The sequence below is a fragment of the Myotis nattereri genome (genome assembly GCF_964212035.1).
Source record: "Myotis nattereri genome assembly, chromosome: 17".
In the NCBI taxonomy this organism is placed as follows: Eukaryota; Metazoa; Chordata; class Mammalia; order Chiroptera; family Vespertilionidae; genus Myotis; species Myotis nattereri.
This window is the reverse complement of record NC_138092.1, coordinates 40,116,885-40,137,655: the sequence shown is the minus strand read 5'-3', so window position 1 is coordinate 40,137,655 and position 20,771 is coordinate 40,116,885. Positions and strand designations below refer to the sequence as shown.

Here is a 20,771-nt window from a genome sequence, read left to right as displayed (position 1 = left end):
ACAAAGAAGATCTACCTGTCTGAGGAGTCGATGTTTTGCATGAAGACCTCAATGATGAGGAGGATATGAGGAAAGAAATTTAAGATAGCAGTAACTGCAAAAGCAAAGACCTTAAGGAAGGGATGAGCTTGGCCTGTTATAATTCCAAGGATGCCAGTGTGGCTGGTGTATAGTGATGGGAAATGAGGTCAGAGTGATTGATAAGGACTAAATAAGATGGAACTTGATATTCATTTTTCTGTTTGTAATGAGAAACTGGATTTTGTAATGAGAGGATTTTGTACAGGGAAGGAACATCTGATTTATGCTTTTGATGACTGGTTGTTGGGTGGAGAATAGACCAGATTGGAGGAACGTGAGGAAACCAACTCCTAAGGAGGTTTGTGTTAGTGTAACCGGACAATCAGTGGGTCTGTACTGCCTGTCACTACTTGAGTCTAAGCAGAGATGGGATTGAATCATATGTGAGTGTTTATTCCAGTACTGCGGGCAGTATGGGAGAACAGCAGGTCATCCACAAAAATCTGCCCTGCAGCGCCCCCATAAGCCAGCTGCTTAGATAGGGTAGGACAAGGATTATATGGGGAAGTAGGAGGCTGGGGTGGGACTCCTTGTTTGGGCAACAAAGTTGTTAATCTTTCCATGATAATAGGCAATCCTCGAATGAGAATGGTTCCAAGGTTGACTCCCAGATCCTGGTGGCACAACTCCCAGCCAGGTCAGAATGTCCTTTCTCTAACCAACACAAGGCAGTCATGGTTAACAGAGCATGGTTAATATTTCCCATAACCATAGCTCGTCCCCAATCTTCTATTTTTGCCCCTAACAGTAGTCCAGTTGAGAAGTGGTGGCTTGACCTAGAGATGTAGAATTGTAGTTAGTGAGAAGTAGTTTGATTTGGAATATAATTTTAAGATATAGCCAAATGGTCTTGCCTTCGTGTCTAGAACCCCCCACCCCAATTTTTTTTTGAGAAATCAACTGTTTTGCCCAAGCATCTGGGTGAACAGTAGTGCCATTTACTGAAATGAGGGCTGGGGTGGATGCACTGGTTTCTGAGGAATAAATCGAGATCTGAGTTTGATCTAGTATACAGCTCAGAATATGTGCAGTAGCCAAGTTGGATTTCCACAGTTGTTTCTCGGGGAAGATGTCTGGCTAGGGAGATAATCTGGGAGTCAGGTTTTATAGGTGATATTTAAATCTTTGGGCTGCCGGGAGGACATTGAGTGGAGAGTTAGTGGAGAAGAGGGCAGATGTGTGGGAGCACTCCAGCCAGAAGAGCCAGCCGTGATGGAAACAAAAGAATGTGGCGTCTGTGACACTAGGGGAAGGAAATGTTTCAGGAAGGAGGCAGCAGTCAACTGTAAGCCCTGCTTCAGAGGATGAGGATTGTATATTCATCATGTGACCAAATAAAGTAGTTGAAATTTGGTAAGAGCCCTTTGAATGAACTAGTGGGCCAGAAGTGATTAGAGTAGGTTAAGAAGAGGATGGTGGCGATGTTACAGCATTTTCATGTACTCATGAAAGTAATGACCACAAGCCCTGGATAGATGTATGTGCTCAAGTGGAAAGGTTGGTCTTGGATAGAAGGATGGTTTCCATTTAATTTTTGAAACAGAAGGGTAGAAAGACTATATGGTGTATACATGCAGGTAGGATGAAGGGGGAAAGACAAGGCAATTGAAGTGATTGTTTCCGTTTTTTGCTGTGTTTGTTTTTTTCACAGGGAAGGAGGGAGGGAGAGAGAGAGAGATGTCGGTTGCCTCCTACACTCACCCCAACGGGGATTAAACATGCAACCTAGGTATGTGCTCTGACCAGGAATGGAACCCGCCACCTCTTTTGGAGCCCTGACACTCCAACCTACTGAGCCACACCGACCAGGGCTATTTCCATTTTCTTGAAGAAACAAGTGGTCAGGCCAGGGAGGAGATGGGTGTTGGAGATTTTGAGGAAGCTGTAAATTTTCTCAGAGTAGAAAATCCATTTTTCTAGGATCAATACAATGTCAAGTTCCTGTTTAACGTATAGGCATGAATTTAAAGTTAAGACCAGCCAGAATGGTTGTCTCTTTTGTTGAGACCTGAGTTAGGCAGAAAATTGGGTTTGGTGGAGGGCAGGGAGTTAGGGATATAAGGACAATGAGATGTGGGATGAGCAAATAAATATAAGAAAACATATAATTATCGACCATTCTAAATATATGCATATACTGTTTTGTTTTTTCTTTTTATTTGTGTGTGTGTGTGTGTGTGTGTGTGTATATATATATATATATACACATATATACACACACACACATATATATATATATATATATATATATAGTTAATGTAAGAACATTCAAACCTGTAAAGAATTTTTGTGAGTTATTTGAGCCAAACTGTTGACAATTTCTGGGAAGCAAAATCTTAACGTATTGGGATAATGCTCCAGAGAATGGCAGTTTTTTCATCTATTTTTTAAACCTTGCAATCAAAGGAGGAGATGGATGTGGTTTCGGGCTGTGGGCGCGGCCTAATTTCATTACATGAAATCCATTGGTGATAGATTAGAGATGGGGAGACAGTGGGGGCGGTCCTCTGGGACTGGATAAAGAATAAAATGATAGACCAGTGATGGCAAACCTTTTGAGCTCGGCGTATCAGCATTTTGAAAAACCCTAACTTAACTCTGGTGCTGTGTCACATATAGAAATTTTTTGATATTTGCAACCATAGTAAAACAAACTTATATTTTTGATATTTATTTTATATATTTAAATGCCATTTAACAAAGAAAAATCAACCAAAAAAATGAGTTCGCGTGTCAGAGGTGAAAATCACGTGTCATAGGTTCGCCATTACTGTGATAGACACTTCTTTTACTTAGGTGGGTGCAGAATAGTTAAATCAACAATTAACACGATAAAGATAACAATAACTGTGAAGGAGTTTGTGATATCTGTCCTGGCGCCCAGGGCATTTGGTTGTGCCCTGAGCGGGTCCAGAAAAAAGGGAAGTTACAAGTTATCCTGACATTTTAATGATACCTTATCTTAGATACAAAAAGACTATAAGCTCTGTTAAAGATTGATCTTGTCATGCCCTAGCCAGTTTGGCTCAGTAGATAGTGTCAGCCTGCGAACTGAAGGGTCCCAAGTTTGAGTCCGGTCAAGGGCACATGCCCAGGTTGCAGGCTTGATCCCCAGTAGGGGGTGTGCAGGAGGCAGCCGATCAATGATTCTCTCTCATCATTGATGGTTTCTCTCTCTCTCTCTCTCTCTCTCTCTCTCTCTCTCTCTCTCTCCCTTCCTCTCTGAAATCAATAAAAAATATTTTTAAATCATTTTATAATGCAAGAATCTATACTTAAGTATATACTATATAGTGGGAATACTTGCTCATACCTTTCAAACCAAAACAAAGGAATTTGGAGATCATTCTCTCAGGGAGATTAGGTAGGTTCCAGGGGTGAAATAGACTCAGTGGAAACACAAGGCTAGAGCCAGAAAGTTCTGTGCTGTATGGGAGCCTCTCTCCTTAAGAAAGATGGGAAATTGGGAGTTCCAGGCATTTGTAGTAGAGAGAGGATGAATTTCTGATGGGTTCAGTCATGAAATGGTAGAGCTGAAAGGGACTTAAAGATGCAATTTAGCCCTTTTTTTTTCTTTTTTTTTTTTCATTTAGAAAGTGAAGAAACAAATCTTACAACTTAACCTATTTGCGTCTCAAGATAGAAAGTCCAAGATAACTGAATTAGTTCTAGGAAACATGAAATTCCAGAAATCATGTACATACAGGAGAAATACATGTTTCATACACTTGCATTATAATTAGCAGTTTATGGTAGTGTGCAAAAAATGTGAGATTGATGTTTTGGTTATCATAATTTCACAAAATGTGTCTGTACCCTGCAGTCTTTAAAATTAAATTGTTTTAAAAATTAGAATTCATGCCCGGCAGATGTGGCTCAGTGGTTGAGTGTTGACCCATGAACCAGGAGGTTTGATTCCCTGTCAGTGCACATGCCCTGGTTGGGGGCTTGATCCCTTGGTGGGACATGCAGGAAGCAGACCGGTGATTCTCTCATCATTGATGTTTCTATCTCCCTCCCCCTCTCCCTTCCTCTCTGAAATCAATACAAATATATTTTTTTTAAAAAAGAATTAGAATTCATATTGACTTAATTCTATTGTGAAAGAATATTGTCTCCTTCCTTAGTCACTTCCTTCCCTCGGTATAAACCAAAATATTTCAGTAAACTTAAATAGATGTTCCCAGAAAGAACAATTTTTATTGTGGTTGTCTGAAAGTTCCAAGTTTTTCAAGGCCTACATCAAGGAAAAACATGAAAAGAATTTGGTCAAAAGCATAGTGCCATTGAATAACTATTTTGTTGGAACACTCAGGATAATACTATCTATGTCTGTGGCGGGGACCTTGTTGTATACGGCTTTACTCTGTTAACATGACCACTTAATTACCATTGTGTGCTGGGCGTGTGGGTCATAAAGAAAGAGCCTCCCTGCCTTATGTTTCCATAGCTAGTTAGGGTGACAAATATATCTAAAAAGACGCACTAATAAGGCAGCTGTGAAATATTTGTGTCTAATAGTGAAGAAAACTATAAATTCCACCGTGGAGGAGAAGATGGGAAAGGGAACCGTTTGCTAAAAGTATTAAGACTATGTCTGCCTAAGAGTTAAATATGGAAGCATTGTCATAAGTTTAATGGCCAGAATGAATATTTTAACTCATCCTCAGAGACATGAATTCATTAACACCATAAGCTCATTCTGGGCAGGATATTCTCATGTCTTTGTCAAGCCTCTTCAAATAGGCCTGAACATCAGATAATTTTTGGTTAGTGTTATTTACTTTGTTTTCCAAATTAATCGTATTACACATAGTTAATAATCATCAAGTTGACTGACCATTGTTCCCTTCGTGCACTGCTTGGTTCTATACACTTAGTTGTTGCTTTTTAAAAATCAGTTTTAAATCTTAGTTTTCTAGTTATTTAAATTTTCGAACATGTATTTTTATGCATTTATCTGCAGAAAATGAGATTAATAGGCAAGAAGAAGACACTTATTTTACATAATGGCATCAAACTGTACTTATTCTAATCTGCTTTTAAAAAATAAACAGTTTATCTTGGCATGGGGAAATAAAGTACAGCATAGGGAATGTCAATAATGTTGTAATAACTGTGTGGTGCCAGGTGAGTACTGGAAATACAGGAGGAACACTTTGTAAAGTATATGATTGTATAACTACTATGCTGTACATCTGAAACTAATCTATATAAAAAAAAAGCCTAAGCAACTGTTACAGCAGAACGACCGGTCGCTATGATGCACACTGACCAACAGGGGGCAGACACTCAATGCAGGAGCTGCCCCCTGGTGGTCAGTGCGCTCCCACAGGGGGAGCACTGCTCAGCCAGAAGCCGGGCTCATGGCTGGTGAGTGCAGTGGCAGTGGCAGGAGCCTCTCCCGCCTCTGTGGCAGTGCTAAGGAGCAGTGAGCCTAGCGGTAAGGATCAAGGCGTCCTGGACTGCAAGAGGGATGTCTGCTGAGGGGTCCCAGATGGCAAGAGGGCACAGACCGGGCTGAGGGGAACACCTCCCCGCCCCCCCGAGTGCACAAATTTTTGTGCACCGAGCCTCTAGTATGTATATAAAAGTTTAAGCAACTGTAACAACCGGTCACTATGATGTGCACTGACCACCAGGGGGCAGACGATCAATGTAGGAGCTGCCCCCTGGTGGTCATTGTGCTCCCAAGCCAACCACCCGCAGTCCCTCCCCCCGGCCAGCAAGCCCTAATCGGCACTCCACCCACCCGCAGCGGTGGCGGCAAGGGAAGGAGGAGGGGAATACCACACAATGGCAGGGTGTGTCCATTCCTTCCACACCCAGCCTGGCGACCGTCGCCTCCTCACCAGCTAGGCCTAGGGACCCCACCTGTGCACGAATTTCATGCACTGGGCCTCTAGTACAAAATAATGTTGAGCCTGGCCAGAGTCACTCCGTTGGTTGAGCTTTGTCCTGTGCACGGAAATCTTGCTAGTTCAATCCGTCAGGGCTCAAAACCAATTGATGTTTCTCTCCTGCATCAATGTTTCTCTCTCTCCCTCTCTCTCACAGCAAGTCCTCGGATGAGGGTTTAATAATAATAATATTGAATGTAAACTGTAATTGATAGATAAGATTTTTTAAAAGTTTATCTTGGTATTTCCATGACATTACAAATAGATTAAACTTTTTCCTTTTCATTATCCCATAATCCTATATAATTAAAGGGTAATATGCAAATTGACCCCAACGATGGAATGACCGGTCGCTATGGCGAACACTGACCACCAGGGGGCAGACGCTCAACACAGGAGTTGCCCCCTGGTGGTCAGTGCACTCCCACAGGGGGAGCTCCACTCAGCCACAAGCTGGGCTGATGGCTGCAAGCGCAGCAGTGGTGGCGGGAACCTCTCCCACCTCCACAGTCGTGGTAAGGATGTCCAACTGCGACTTAGGCTTGCTCCCCTGGGGTGTGGGGCTGTCAGTCAGACATCCCCCAAGGGCTCTGTCTGACTGCCATCTTAGGCCTGATCCCCCAGGGAGTGGGCCTAAGCCGGCAGGTGTACATCCCCTGAGGGGTCCTGGACTGCGAGAGGGTGCAGGCCGGGCTGAGGGGACCCGCCCCAGTGCACTAATTTTCGTGCACCGAGCCTCTAGTATTTTATAAGTATAGATACACTGTTGTTATTTAGCTCATTCCTTAATTGGTGAACCTGTAAGGGTATTTTCAGTTTTTCCTTTGTATACATCCTGTATAATAAAAGGGTAATATGCAGAATTGACCCTAAGGGTGGAATGACCAGAATGACCACTCAACCAGTCACTATGAGGCGCACTGACCACCTTTCAGTCCCTTTTCCTGGCTGGCAGGCTCCCATCTCCCTATGGCGAATGGGACCCGGGGCTGGGTGGCAGGACACACAGGCGGTGCCAGGCCAAGGCCCCTGGCAAGCAGCGGGAACAGCCAACCTCTCTGTCCCTCCCGCAGGCTTCAATCACCCAATGGCGAGCTGGAAACCGGGGGGGCGGGAGGTGGGGCCGGCTGCGGGCAGCTGGGGAAGATGATCACAGGCCAGGCCTAGGGACCATACCCACGCATGAATTTCATGCACCAGGCCTCTAGTATTACAATAAAGAGCCTATACACAGGATGCTGGGTTTCTCTAAAGTAGATACCAGGAAGAATTGCTACCCTCCTGATGAACGATTCTGCTGCTGTCTTCCAAAACCAGTGTGTCGTTTATTTGGTATCACCCACTTCCCCCCTCTCCAACACTCATACTTAGCAAATTTGAGTACTTTAAATTTGCATTTTACTGCTTACCATGGAGATGGAGCATTTTTTCACAGGTCCATTTGTTTTTGCAGCTATTTTGCAGCTAAAATACATTTGGTATTTTAACCTACAGTTTATTTTGAGAGTGATATCAGACATCCAACATTTTTTCCAAGTAAATATCCAATGTAAAAAGGAAAAAATATATAAACAGTAGACTTATTTGTAGCTGTTGCTATAATATTTAAATTGCTACTTAAATAATCCAAGCAAATTAACTGAAAAGCTATTAGAACAGTTCTGCAAAGATGTTGGGATACAAGATCAACTGAATGAATTTAGGCTTTTCTTTAAAACATCAGCAGTAGCCTTTCCAAAAATATAATAGGGAAACGGATCCCATTCATAATAGAAACTATACTGAAAAATAGACCTAACAATAAATGTGTAATAACAAAAAGGGGATTGCCCAACCATTGAGCAAAACATGTTTTTCAGGCTATTATAATTTTTAAAATGGTCTATATTGGTCAGGTGCAAACAGGGTTGATGGAACAATATAATCTGGATATCCATGTTGCAATATGGTATATGAAAAGGTAACATTTCAAATCAGAAATAGGATGGGATTTTCAGTGTTCAAGGGTACTAGATTCAAAACTAATTTCATTGTAGGCCCTAGGTTCACCTGGAATTTCTATTGGTTACCAAAATATCCTATATAATAATAGAAGAATATGCAAATTAGCCAGGACACTGTAATGTCATGACCTAACAGCAGGGACCTGAGGCTGCATGGTGCCTGGCCTGGGCGAGGGACCTCAGGCCACTACCCCTTCCCTGTGGAGCTTGACAGTGGACCTCAGGCCACACACACACACACACCCCCCCCACACACTCCCACCCCCCGGCAGGGCTGGATGGGGGAACTCAGGCCACACCCCATGCCCGGCGGGGCTTTCCAGGGGACCTCAGGCCCCGCCCCTCGCCTGGCAGGGCTTGACGGGGACCTCAGGCTGCATCCCCCTGCCCCAGTGCCAGGCTGGGGACCTTAGGCTGCCTCTCCCACCTGGCAGGGCTTGATGGGGACCTCAGGCTGTGCCCCCCACCTGGCAGGGCTTGACGGGGGACCTGAGACTGCACCCCTCACCTGGTGCCAGGCCAGAGGACCTGAGGCTACTCCCCCCCGCCGAAGGGGCTAGACGAGGGTGGGGCCGGCCGGGTCTGGGTCTCACCCAGTGGGGGTGGGGCTGGCTGGGTCTGGGTCTCCTGCATTTTCGAAGCATGTGTGGTTGGTGGGTAAGGACTTGACTCTAGGTCCCACGGCGTGCCCCAGACTCTAATGAGAGAGATTTTCATATACATTTTACTAATTTTCTTTCATCTCTGACACTTTTATTATAGAGAAAGGGCAAATAGCAATATTAAAATATTTCCTCTAATTAATTCCCTTTTAATGTGCATGAATTTTGTGCACCGGGCCACTAGTAAATTATAAAAGAGTAATGTTATATGTAATACTCTAAGAGCACAATGATATCTCAGTCAGGCCTTTGTTCACAAGCTGCCTACACATTCAGCCCACTGCTTCTCGACCCCTTGCTTTTTGCCTTATTCATATTTCCAGAACTCAGCCCAGTTATGGAATAGATGTTCAAATGTTCAAACAGATTTTTGCCACCTCAAACTTAGATCTCTATAGGTCAATGGTTGGCAAACTCATTAGTTAACAGAACCAAATATCAGCAGTACAACGATTGAAATTTCTTGTGAGAGCCAAATTTTTTAAACATTGTTATTAACTTAATTAGGGTACTCCTAAGGCTTAGGAAGAGCCACACTCAAGGGGCCAAAGAGCCACATGTGGCTCGCGAGCCGCAGTTTGCCGACCATGGCTATTTGTGGGTTAAGTCCAAACTTCCTCATATTTCAAATATTTTTAGCTTCTAGCTAAGAATTAAGATTTGCGCCCTAACTGGTTTGGCTCAGTGGATAGAGCTTCGGCCTGCGGACTAAAGGGTCCCAGGTTCGATTCTAGTCAAGGGCATGTACCCTGGTTGTGGGAACATCCCCAGTAGGGGGTGTGCAGGAGGCAGCTGATCCATGTTTCTCTCTCATCGATGTTTCTAACTCTCCCTCTCCGTAAAAAAAATCAATAAAATATATTTTTTAAAAAGAATCAAGATTTGCTCTTAATTCTTGTTGATAATACTCTTTCTTTGTTAGTGATAGGGAGCCTTCCCCCTCCCCCTTTAACCCTTGTATAAATGCTGGATTTTATTTACTATATTAAGAAGTCTGGAGAAACTGTTGCTACCCAAAGGGCTTCTATGATGTCACTTTGCATGGTTGCCTAGCTACTGCTAGTTAAGTAAACATTCTAGATATTTTGCTCTGAAAATTTTCCAGACAGCAAAGTTGGCACTTGAAATTCTTGGTCTAGTTTTTCTAGCATTTTGTCCTTTTTTTGTATTTTTTGTTTGTTTTTCAGGAGAATGATTACAAAGCAGTATGAACAGAAGAAAATAATGACTGATGAATTTTTAAGTGTCTACTTTATTATCATAAAATGACATAGCACTGTATTTTAATTTTAGAGAATGCAGCATAGCTCTCAGCAGTAGTGGCTAAGTTTTAACCGGAGCCAGCGTGCTTTACCATGGCAGTATGGAATAGTGGAAGGGAGTGTGGGCTATTGAGCCTGCCTACGTAGGTTTAAATCCTGAGGCTGCCACTTAAGCTGTAGAATCCTTGAGCAGGTAGCAGCCTCTGAGTGTTTCCTCGTCTTTAAAATGGGAACAATAATTCTTTTGTGAAAATGTTGGTTTAAAATAAGACAATGTATATAAGAAATGGTACTTTAAATATCTCCCTCTGTGCTTAGCCAGTGTTCTAACGGGTGATTTCTGCTTTACTCCATCATTACCTGGAACAAGTCATTTATCCTCTATACAGCAGGGATGTTACTGTTTTTTAAGGTGAGGATGACATGTTATCTCCAAGTTTCTTTCTTGCTCTAAAATGTGTGGCTTATTTTGTTGACCCTCCCCTTAAGGCTAGAATTAAAGTATTAGCCAGGAAATTTCTTAGAGAAAAGGATAATGAGGATATGCTGTTTTCCTAATAGTCACATAAAAAAAATACTGGTATTAATAAAATCCTTCTTTGAAGCAATGCTGTTAAAGTACAAATTACTGAAAACATGAGCCCTTTTTATTTAGCAACCACCATATTTTATAAAGTTTAAGGTTTCTCAAAAAATTATAAATTTTTACCACTCTTCTGTTAAATTAGATTATTGGTAGCCTATATGCAGAAGGGATAACACATATAAATGTGAACATTTACATAAGAAGTGAGCAAGCTTTACCTTTTTCATTCTCATGAAAGCTACTTCATGTCCTTGGATTTATCATGTTGTCATTCATTCAGCAAATATTTTTATATCTACCAGAATCAAGTAGATGTAGTATATATATGAAGATGATGAAGGCCAAGGATCTCTTTCAAGTTCAGTTTAGGTCCTAACGAACAGCATCAGTATTTTTAAATCTTTCAGAATAGTTGCCTTAAAGGAAAAAAAAAAAAGTCCGTATTTCGACTTAATTGTCCCGGAGGTGATCATCTTTTCTCATATGTTCAGAAACTTGATGCTGTTCCACAGTGTGGTGGCTAGAAAATTCCTGTTTAGCAGCGAGAGAGAGAGAGAGAGAGAGAGAGAGAGAGAGAGAGAGAGAGAGAGAGAGAGAGTCCGTCCTTAAACTTGTAACACCAAGGACATATTAAATAATGGTGAAAAACATGTCTTAATATGGCTTTGTTATATTTTCAGGAAACTACTAAACTTCCTGTGCAAGCGAAGTAGAATTTCATAAGAACATAATGGGTAAGTTTCATAAGAAAATAACGGGTATTTCAACTAGTAGTAGCTGGTTTTCCCACTCAAAGATAGGCCTTCAATGTCAGTGAATGCAAATGCAAGTTAGAAAGTGGTCAAAGTAGACCACAAGTAGTTGTTTAATTCAGCAACCTATGTTTACTGTACAATCTTGAAAGACAGATCAGTACCATTATTATACCCAGTAAAATTTGTGATTCCTAGTGAGTACTTTACCTTATGGTATTAGAAACTTTCCCAACAGACATATAAAATGGTTTAGCTTACAAAAAAATACTCGAAGTATAAATTTAAATAACTGATAATTATTTGTATTTTTGTTCTCAGAAATTGGCAAAAACTGCTGAGAATCTGTATGCTTGGATAGTTCCTAACTTAGAAGTTACTTGCATCTTTACAAGTCCCCCAGCCTTTTGTTATGAAAAATTGTAAGAATAATGCACCACCTAGCCTTTACCAGTTGTTACTGTTTTTCCACATTCGCTTTCACTCTCTGTGTGTTTATATATACATACATACATGAGTATATACACACATAAACATAAAAAATGCTTTCTTACCTATCATTTACGATTTAGTTGTACACACCTAAATGCATCAGCATGTGTTCGCTTCCTATTCAAAGTTTTTCAGTTGTTTCAATGGTGTTCTTTTTAACAGGTTTATTATTTTAAATCCAGGATCTAATCAGGAATCATTTATTGCATTAATTGTCTCTTTAGACTCCTTTTTAATTTTTTAATACAGATGTATTACAGATGTCTCCTATTTCACTCCCTTTAGCCCCCTCCAGGTGTCCTTTAAACAGTTCCCTACCTGGCTGTCCTGGGGTGAGGAGTGAAGTCTTCCATGGCACTTTTAAATTTAGATTTATCTCATGTTTTCTCCTATTACATTCAGAGTAAACATTTTGGGCAGCAGTAGCACATAAGTGATTTTGATATTTATTAATGTTAATTTTAGGGATTTCTAAATTAACTATTAAGAAATAAATGAGTAGCCCTGGCTGGTGTGTTCAGTGGTTACAGCATTGGCCCTCTCATCAAAAGGTTGCAGGTTCGCCGAAACCGGTTTGGCTCAGTGGATAGAGCCTCGGCCTGTGGACTGAAAGGTCCCAGGTTCAATTCCGGTCAAGGGCATGTACCTGGGTTGCGGGCATATCCCCAGTAGGAGATGTGCAGGAGGCAGCTGATCGATGTTTCTCTCTCATCGATGTTTCTAACTATCTCTCTCCCTTCCTCTCTGTAAAAAATCAATAAAATATATTTAAAAAAAAAAAAAAAAGGTTGCACATTCAATCTCCAGCCGGGACCGGGTGTGTTCAGGAGGCAACCAATCAATGTGTCTCACATCGATGCTTCTCTCTCTCTCTCTCTCTCTCTCTCTCTCTCTCTCTCTCTCTTCCTCTTTCTCTTTTTCTCACCCCCTCCCCTCCTTCCTTCTACTCTCTAAGAAAAAATATCCTCACCTGAGGGGAAAAAAGAAAAGAAATAAATGAATAAATGTACCTGAACATTACTTCAGCCTCATCCTATGTACTTCTTTCTAGGGCTCCCTAAATTTTTAGAAAAAGCCGTAAGAAACTTTCAGATATTGGTAACCATAAAAATTAAAATTCTGCCAGTATAATATTGTGAGAGTTATATATGTGAGAAAGATCTTAAAGGAATATATAAATATATATACTTCCCAGAAAGTTATATTGAGCTAGCCACTGTGCTGAAGCCAGTATGGCATCAGTGAGGTTAGATGGTAGCAAGTGACATCTATACACTCCTGTCTCCTCACCTCTACTTTCAGTGTTTAAAGACTGAATTTGTCTATATTCATTACTTTCATTGTGTAATAATTTAAACTGAGCAATAAAATATTTTGATAGTTATTTTTGTGGATCAAGAATAAAATCCTAAGTAAAAGAAGCCCTAACATTTAGCATTTGGGCTTGTCAGAAGTTGAGCTCACATGACATAAAAACATTCATTCATTCATTATCACATGCATTTTATTTTTAAGTATTTCAGGTGATAGGATTAAAGTTTTACCTTTTTTTAAATTGATTTTTTAGAAATAGAGGAAGAGAGGTGGAGGAAAGAGAAACATCAATGTGAGAGCACATCTATCGGCTGCCTCCTACATGCCCCCTACTGGGGATGGAGTCTCTAGTGCATGGACGACACACAACCAACTGAGCCACACCAGCCAGGGCTAAAATTTTACTATATGAATATTTTGTTTTAGTCTTCAAATTTGAATTTGCTGCTGTGGTCACAAAAATATTATTAATACTTCCTTGAAAAATAGTGGTAAATTTTCACCCAAAGTAACATCCTTGAATGTAGAGTTATTGTGACATTGGAAAATGTGTAGAGAGTAATAAACAAGAAGCTTAAAATCTTTAAAATCTTGGTAGCTATTGCCCACGAGAAATCTTTCTGGTCTGAGTTTCTCAAATATTAACTTTGGTAAACCTGTTTATTGTTCATAAATTTTGTGATTCAAAGGTCATTTTACTACTTTATTTAGATGGAGAAGAGAAAACCTATGGTGGCTGTGAAGGCCCTGATGCCATGTATGTCAAATTGATATCTTCAGATGGTCATGAATTTATTGTAAAAAGAGAACATGCATTAACATCAGGAACAATAAAAGCCATGTTGAGTGGCCCAGGTAGGAACATTTCCTTTATTTTCTCTTCCTATATCTTCACTTTTAATGTTTGATGAATGTTTTAAATTGAAATGACTCATAACATTTAAGAGACAGTAACTATTTGAACATCACATAATTGAATGTTGCATTGGGGGGGAAGTTGGTTTCTGCCATACCCTGTTTTTAGGTATTTACCCTAGTTTCAATAAGAACCAGTTGGTTACTTTGAAATAGGAAGGATCATTTTCCTAGGTTAGTTTCCATGGTCAGCTTCTTCTACACAGGCCTCTGGTGATTTGTGCTCCTGGTTCATTTGTGCTCCTGCTTCTAAAGTTTATCTATAGAAGTTACCACCTCCCAAATATCTATCCTTAACATTTTCTCTGAGTAATTTTTCTTGAGGATTGGAATTTCTGGAACATATGGTGGCTTCTATGTTTAACTTTTGGAGGAAATGCCAAACTTTGCACAGTGGCTGAACCGTTTTATATTCCTACCAGCAGTGTATGAGGGTTCCTTATGTGGTTTTCTCCACATCCTCACTGACACTTCATTTGTACTTTTTTTTATTTTAGCCATCCAAATGGGTACCAGTAGTGTGTCATTGTGGTTTTGATTAGCATTTCCCTAGTGACTGATGATGTTGACTATCTCTTCATGTGCTTGCTGGCTATTTGTGTATCCTCTGGAGAAATGTCTCTTCAAGTCCATTGCCAACTTTTTAATTGGGTTGTTTGTCTTTTCTATTGTTGAGTTGTAAGAGTGCTTTATAAATTTTGGATGCTAGATTCTTATCAGATACATGACTTAATATTTTCTCCCATTCTGTAGGTTGTCTTTTTCTTAGTAGTATCTTTTATTCTTTTCTTTAGAAAAAAAAATACAGGTTTTTTTAGAAATGCTTTTTTTTAATATATATTTTTTTATTGATTTGAGAGAGGAAGGGAGAGAGAGATAGAAACATAATGATGAGAATCATTGATTGGCTGACTCCTGCATGCACGCCACCGCCACCACCACCAGGGAACAAGCCTGCATTTCGGGCATGTGCCCCTGACCGGAATCGAACCCAGGACCCTCCAGTCCACAGGCTGATGCTCTATCCACTGAGCCAAACCAGCTAGGGCTTTAAATATATTTTTGTTGATTTCAGAGAGGGAGAGAGATACAGAATCATCAATGATGATAGAGAATCATTGATCAGCTACTGCCTCCTGCACGCCCCATACTGGGGATCTAGCCCGCAGCCCAGGCATGTGCCCTGCCTGGGATTGGAACCATGACCTCCTGGTTCATAGATAGATGCTCAACCACTGAGCCACACCAGCCAGTCCTTAGTAGTATCTTTTGATGAACAAAAGTTTTTATGTTGATGAAGCCAAATTTATCTCTTATCCCATTGTTGTTTTTGGAGGCCTGTCTAAAAATCCATTGTCAAATCCAATGTCATGAAGATTTACCCCTATGTTTTCTTATAAGAGGGCTATGGTTTTAGCTCTTGTAATTAGGTTTTTTATTTTAAGTTAACTTTTGTGCATGACATGAGGTAATAATTTATCTTTCGCATGTGGACATACCCATACCATTTGTTGAAGAGACTATTCTTTTTTAAATATGTTTTTTATTGATTTTAGAGAGGAAGGAAGAGGGAGAGAGAGAAAAAAAACATCAATGATGAGAGAGAATAATTGATCGGCTGCCTCTATCCACTGAGCCAAACCGGCTAGGGCAAGAGAGACTATTCTTTACCCCATTGAATGGTCTTGGCACCCTTGTTGAGAATCAGTTGATCACAGATATGTGGGTTTATTTCTGGGCTCTTAATTCTTTTCCATTGTGCTATATATCTGTCCTTACCTCAGTACCAAACTGTCTCATGGGGGGTTTGGGGGGGTTGTTGTTAATCCTTATCTGAGGATATTTTTTCCATTGTTTTTCAGAGAGAGTGGAAGGGAGGGAGCGGGGAGAAAGGAAAACATCAATGTGAGAGAGACACATTGATTGGTTGCCTCCCACATGCGCCCAACTGAGGGCAGGGAGCAAACCTACAACTCAGGTATGTGCCCTTGACCCTTCAGTGCAGGGGCCAACGCTCTAACCATGCTCAGGGCCAAACTATTTTGATTTACTGTAGCATTGTAGTAAGTTTTGAAATAGAGAAATGTGAGGCTGAAGATTGTTTTGGCTATTTGGGGTCCCTTGCAATTCCCTTTCTATATTTTTTTTCTTTGGAAACTTAAAAACTACATGGAAGTAGAGAGAAGAATACACCTTCAAAAATTTACCAACATTTTGCCAATCTTGTTTCGTCTCTTATTCTCACTTTTTAAAGAGTATTTCGAGCAAATCCCTGACATTGTCATTTCCCTCATAAAATCTTTATAGTCCCCCTGAACCCTTCCTTTGTTCCAGGCCATCAGTTTTACAAAGAAACAATGTTACTTATATAATGCCCACATCCTGATTAGACTTACTGTTTCAGCTTGTAAACTCATAATTAGAACTCCAGAGGCTTGCTTAGGATCTGGTTCATTTTACTGGGCAAGAACACTTCATAGGTGGTACTATTATATCCTGTTGTAACACATCTTTTAGCAATGTCAAGATTGAGTAGTGGTTCCAGGGTTATCAGGCTGATTTCATCCAGGAACAATTCCCCAGTCAGACTTGCATGTAATGGTTTTAGCATTCATTGTGATTATTGCTGAGATATATACTTCATTTGGAATTACAAAACAGTGATTTTCTAATTGTGTAGTTCTGCATTTATTAGTTAGAAATCTCTTTTAAAGAACTGTTTGGTGATCCTGAAATACAGTCTATACAGGAAAGAAAAGTTAAATGCTTAATTTTTTTCCCCCTTTACATATAATTTTGCAGTGTAATGAATTGCTTCTCCAGCATCCTCCAATAGCAAAGAGTGTTTGGGGTTTTTTGTTTGTTTTTTTGCACATCATTATCAGCTCCTGACTTTATATATCTAGTGCTTTTTCACCTGGCCCAGTCATTCTCATTGGTGCGCAAGCACTCCATTTTTATGACAGAAGGACCCACGCCATGTTGTTTTCTGCGTCCTTTTGACATGGCTCCATTGATCTTGGGTAGTTACTACTTTCTGTAATACCAAGATTTCTCAGGCTCATTTTGCATGTTATTCCATTAATCCTGAGAATGACCATTTTTCCAAGAACCCCTATTTCTTTTAATGGGCAATGGTACTTTAGGGACCCCAGTCCGTGTGCTAGCAGGAACATTGCTCCTGGCTTGAATTGCTTTCGACTTCTATGGGACAGAGCTGGGATGTACTTTAGGGGAGGAAATTGCAGATGCCAAGAAAATTTTAAAAATTAAAATTAGAGGACTTTTGCTTGTTGTATGCTTGATCTCCTTTACTTCAATAAGAAGAGCTTTATCTTGAAGATCAAACTTTCAGCCCAAAACTAATGCTTCATAAAGAAGAATGAAATGCTGATATAGGCCATAACATGGATGCACCTTCTAAACATTAAGCTAAGTGAAAGAAGCCAGTCACAAAAGGTCACATGTTGTGTGATTCCATTTGTATGCAATATCCAGAGTAGATAAATCCATAGAGATAGAAAGTAGATTGGTGTGATAGAAAACAGAGGTTGGGGGTAGGGAAACAGGGAGTAATTGCTTAATGGTTACAGGATTATATTTGGGTTTGATAAAAATGTTTTGAAACAAGATAGGGTGGTTACACAGCATTGTGAATGTAAACTGAATTGTACTCTTTTTAAAATGGTTAAATTTGTGATATGAATTTCACCTCAAAGAAAAACCATAAATGTTTGTCTAGTCTCAAATAAATGCCTATTGGTAATGTTTCATACATATATTCAAGAAAGAAAATTTTTATTATTGGCAAACCAAGTTACCTATAGCTGTGAATTATTTTGCTGAATCCTGCTCTTCTTTCCTCCCACCCCCCAGCCAACATACAATTAGAAAACCTTTAAAATACTACATTCTCAGAAAGTATATTTTTTCTGCCTTTTGTACTTAGGTCATAGTGCTAGTGCATGAATGCTAAGAAAATATTTTTGGTGGTTGCTATTTTTTTAAATATGTATTTATTGATTTTAGAGAAGAAGGGAGAGGGAATTGTCAAAGTGAGAGAGAAACATGGACCTGTTGCCTCCCATATGCACCCTAACAGGATCGAACCCAAAACCTAGGTATGTGCCCTGCCTGGGAATCAAACCGATGACCTTTTAGTGCACAGGCAACACTCAGTCAACTGAGTCACACTGGCCTGGGCTAAGAATATATTTTATCCCTATAATAAAAACTAAATGATTAATTTCTTTATATGACTAAAGAAATTTTGAGAGATCACTACAAATTGTTAAGAGTTATTAAATAAGATCTCATTAACATGATTATATTTTTAAAAACTAAAGGGGGAAACAGTACATTTTCTTTCCTGAAAAGGTTTTTAGAATAGTATTTCACCTATTATTTATTTTTACATGGCAATTCCATATAGCACAGGGTCCTTATGGTCCATGAAGACTTGATTCCTACTTACCCTTCAGTCATCCCAACATCAAGATTCTTTGGAGAAGCTCCAAAGTGTCCAGACTTTCAGGAGAGAATCAAAATTTTAAAATTCAGTCTTGATGAATCTCAAATGCTATCTTAATAAAGATCTTTTTATGTTTATACTCAAAAGTCAGAGTTAGATATTTTGCTTGATGCTAGTTGGATTTATTTCATGTCGTAATAATTTGCTAGGGCTGCCATAGACCTGCCCTGGCCAGTGTGGCTCAGTCATCCACGTGCACTGAGAGATTGCCAGTTTGATTCTCAGTCAGGGCACATGCTGAGGTTTCAGGCTTCATCCTTGGTAGAGGACCATGCAGGAGGCAGCCGATCCATGTTGTGTTCTCACGGTGATGTTTCTCTCTCTCCCTATCCCTTTCTCTCTCTCTAAAATCAATCAATAAATAAATAATTTTTTTTAATATATCTTATTGATTTTTTACAGAGAGGAAGGGAGAGAGAGAGAAACATCGATGAGAGAGAAACATCGATCAGCTGCCTCCTGCACATCTCCCACTGGGGATATGCCCGCAACCCAGGTACATGCCCTTGACCGGAATCGAACCTGGGACCCTTCAGTCCGCAGGCCGATGCTCTATCCACTGAGCCAAACCGGTCTCGGCAATAAATAAATAATTTTTAAAGTACCATAGGCTGGGTGATGTAGACAACAGAAATTTATTTTGCATGGTCCTAGAGGGTAGACATTCAAGATCATGGTGTCAGCAGCATTGGTTTCTTCTGAGATGGCCTTCTCCCTATGTCTTCACATTGTCTTCCCCCTGTTTGTGTCTGTGACCTAATCCCCCCCCCCTTTTTTTTTAATATACTTTCATTGATTTTAGAGAGGAGGGGAGAGGGAGAAAGAGAAACATCAGTGATGAGAGAGAATCATTGATCGGCTGCCTCCTGCACACCCCACACTGGGGATGGAGCCTGCAGTCGGGCATGTGTCCTGACCGGGAATTGAACAGTGATCTGGTTCATAGGTCGAGCTCAACCACTGAGCCACTCCACCTGGACCCTAATCCCCTCTTATAAAGCTAGCAGTCACATGATTAGAGCCCATCCTAAGAAATCCTATTTTGCTTTAATTACTTCTTTAAAGACCCTTTCTCCATGCTCACTTTGGCAGTACGTATACTAAAACTGGAACGATAGCATGGTCCCTGTGCAAGGATGACATGCAAATTTGTGAAGCATTCCATATTTAAAACACTTCCTGAACAGGAGGGGGGCGGAAAAAACACCCGTCTCCAAATACAGTCACATTCTGAAGTTCTGGGTGTAAGGACTTCCACATGAGAATTTTGGAGGAACACCCTTCAGTGCATAACCTACCTTTTTTTCTCTTTTATAGGTCAATTTGCTGAGAATGAAACTAATGAAGTCAATTTTAGAGAGATCCCTTCACACGTGCTATCAAAAGTGTGCATGTATTTTACTTACAAGGTTCGCTACACTAACAGCTCCACGGAAATTCCTGAATTCCCAATTGCACCTGAAATTGCACTGGAACTGCTGATGGCTGCGAACTTCCTAGATTGTTAAATAAAATAAATTATAATAAACTGTTAACTTTTTTCAGTATTTAATACCTGTAGTTCAGTTAGTAATTTTTTCATATATAGCATGTTGCCTGTGTGCGATTGAACTTTGAAGTTCATTGCAAAGCAGACTATCGTCTCTTCTTTTGCATAGCACAGTTGAAATTTGTTTGCTACATCAACAGATCAAGGACATTTTCACAAATTGAGAAATAAACAAATATGTCAGTTGCTAAGTAGTTTTGCCTTACCCTTTGGATGTGATTTTTAAAATTAGAGCGGTGGCAATATAGTAAATGCTGAAATTTAGTCATAAATGAACATACTCTACAGGTAAATATTGGGCTATGTATTTTTATGTTTTTAGTGTTTTGTTTTTCACCTATTCTGATCTTATAGCCATCATTACCATTAGAATTATGCAAATAATTGCATTATAAACATGTTTATAACTTAGCCAAATGTTGATTTTTTTTATAATTGTCAAAGACATGAGTTGAAATTTCTTATGTGTCTTTTGATAAACTGCAGTATTGTTTAAGTGTATCTTGTCTTTTTGTTCATTGCTACAATTTAAAAACTTTATTTAAAAGCAGTTGGGCAGATTACTTGGTACGGCTGTTGGAACAGTGACCTTTTGAACTGTAGCCACATGGTCAATAAGTAAAGTACATGACCTTGATTTCATGTGTACTGTGCATTTTGGCCAATCCAAAGTACTGTATTTTCATTGACTATAAAGCTTCCTTTGCAATATTCATTCTTCTTA

At 40.0% G+C, this 20,771-nt stretch overlaps 1 protein-coding gene across 4 annotated transcripts in view; it reads left to right on the top strand.

Moving 5' to 3' along the window:
- The window catches only part of ELOC (elongin C), a 27,737-nt gene extending 6,966 nt beyond the window's left edge, over positions 1-20,771 (top strand). For 3 of the 4 annotated variants that reach the window (XM_081111022.1, XM_081111024.1, XM_081111021.1), the window contains exons 2-4: positions 11,175-11,228; positions 13,764-13,907; positions 19,816-20,771. In XM_081111022.1, the coding sequence (XP_080967148.1) occupies positions 11,225-11,228; positions 13,764-13,907; positions 19,816-20,006 (339 nt within the window). In that variant the 5' untranslated portion in view covers positions 11,175-11,224 and the 3' untranslated portion in view covers positions 20,007-20,771. Of the gene's footprint in view, positions 1-10,278; positions 10,321-11,174; positions 11,229-13,763; positions 13,908-19,815 lie in introns of all 4 variants that reach the window. The other variant, XM_081111023.1, reaches the window with a different exon arrangement.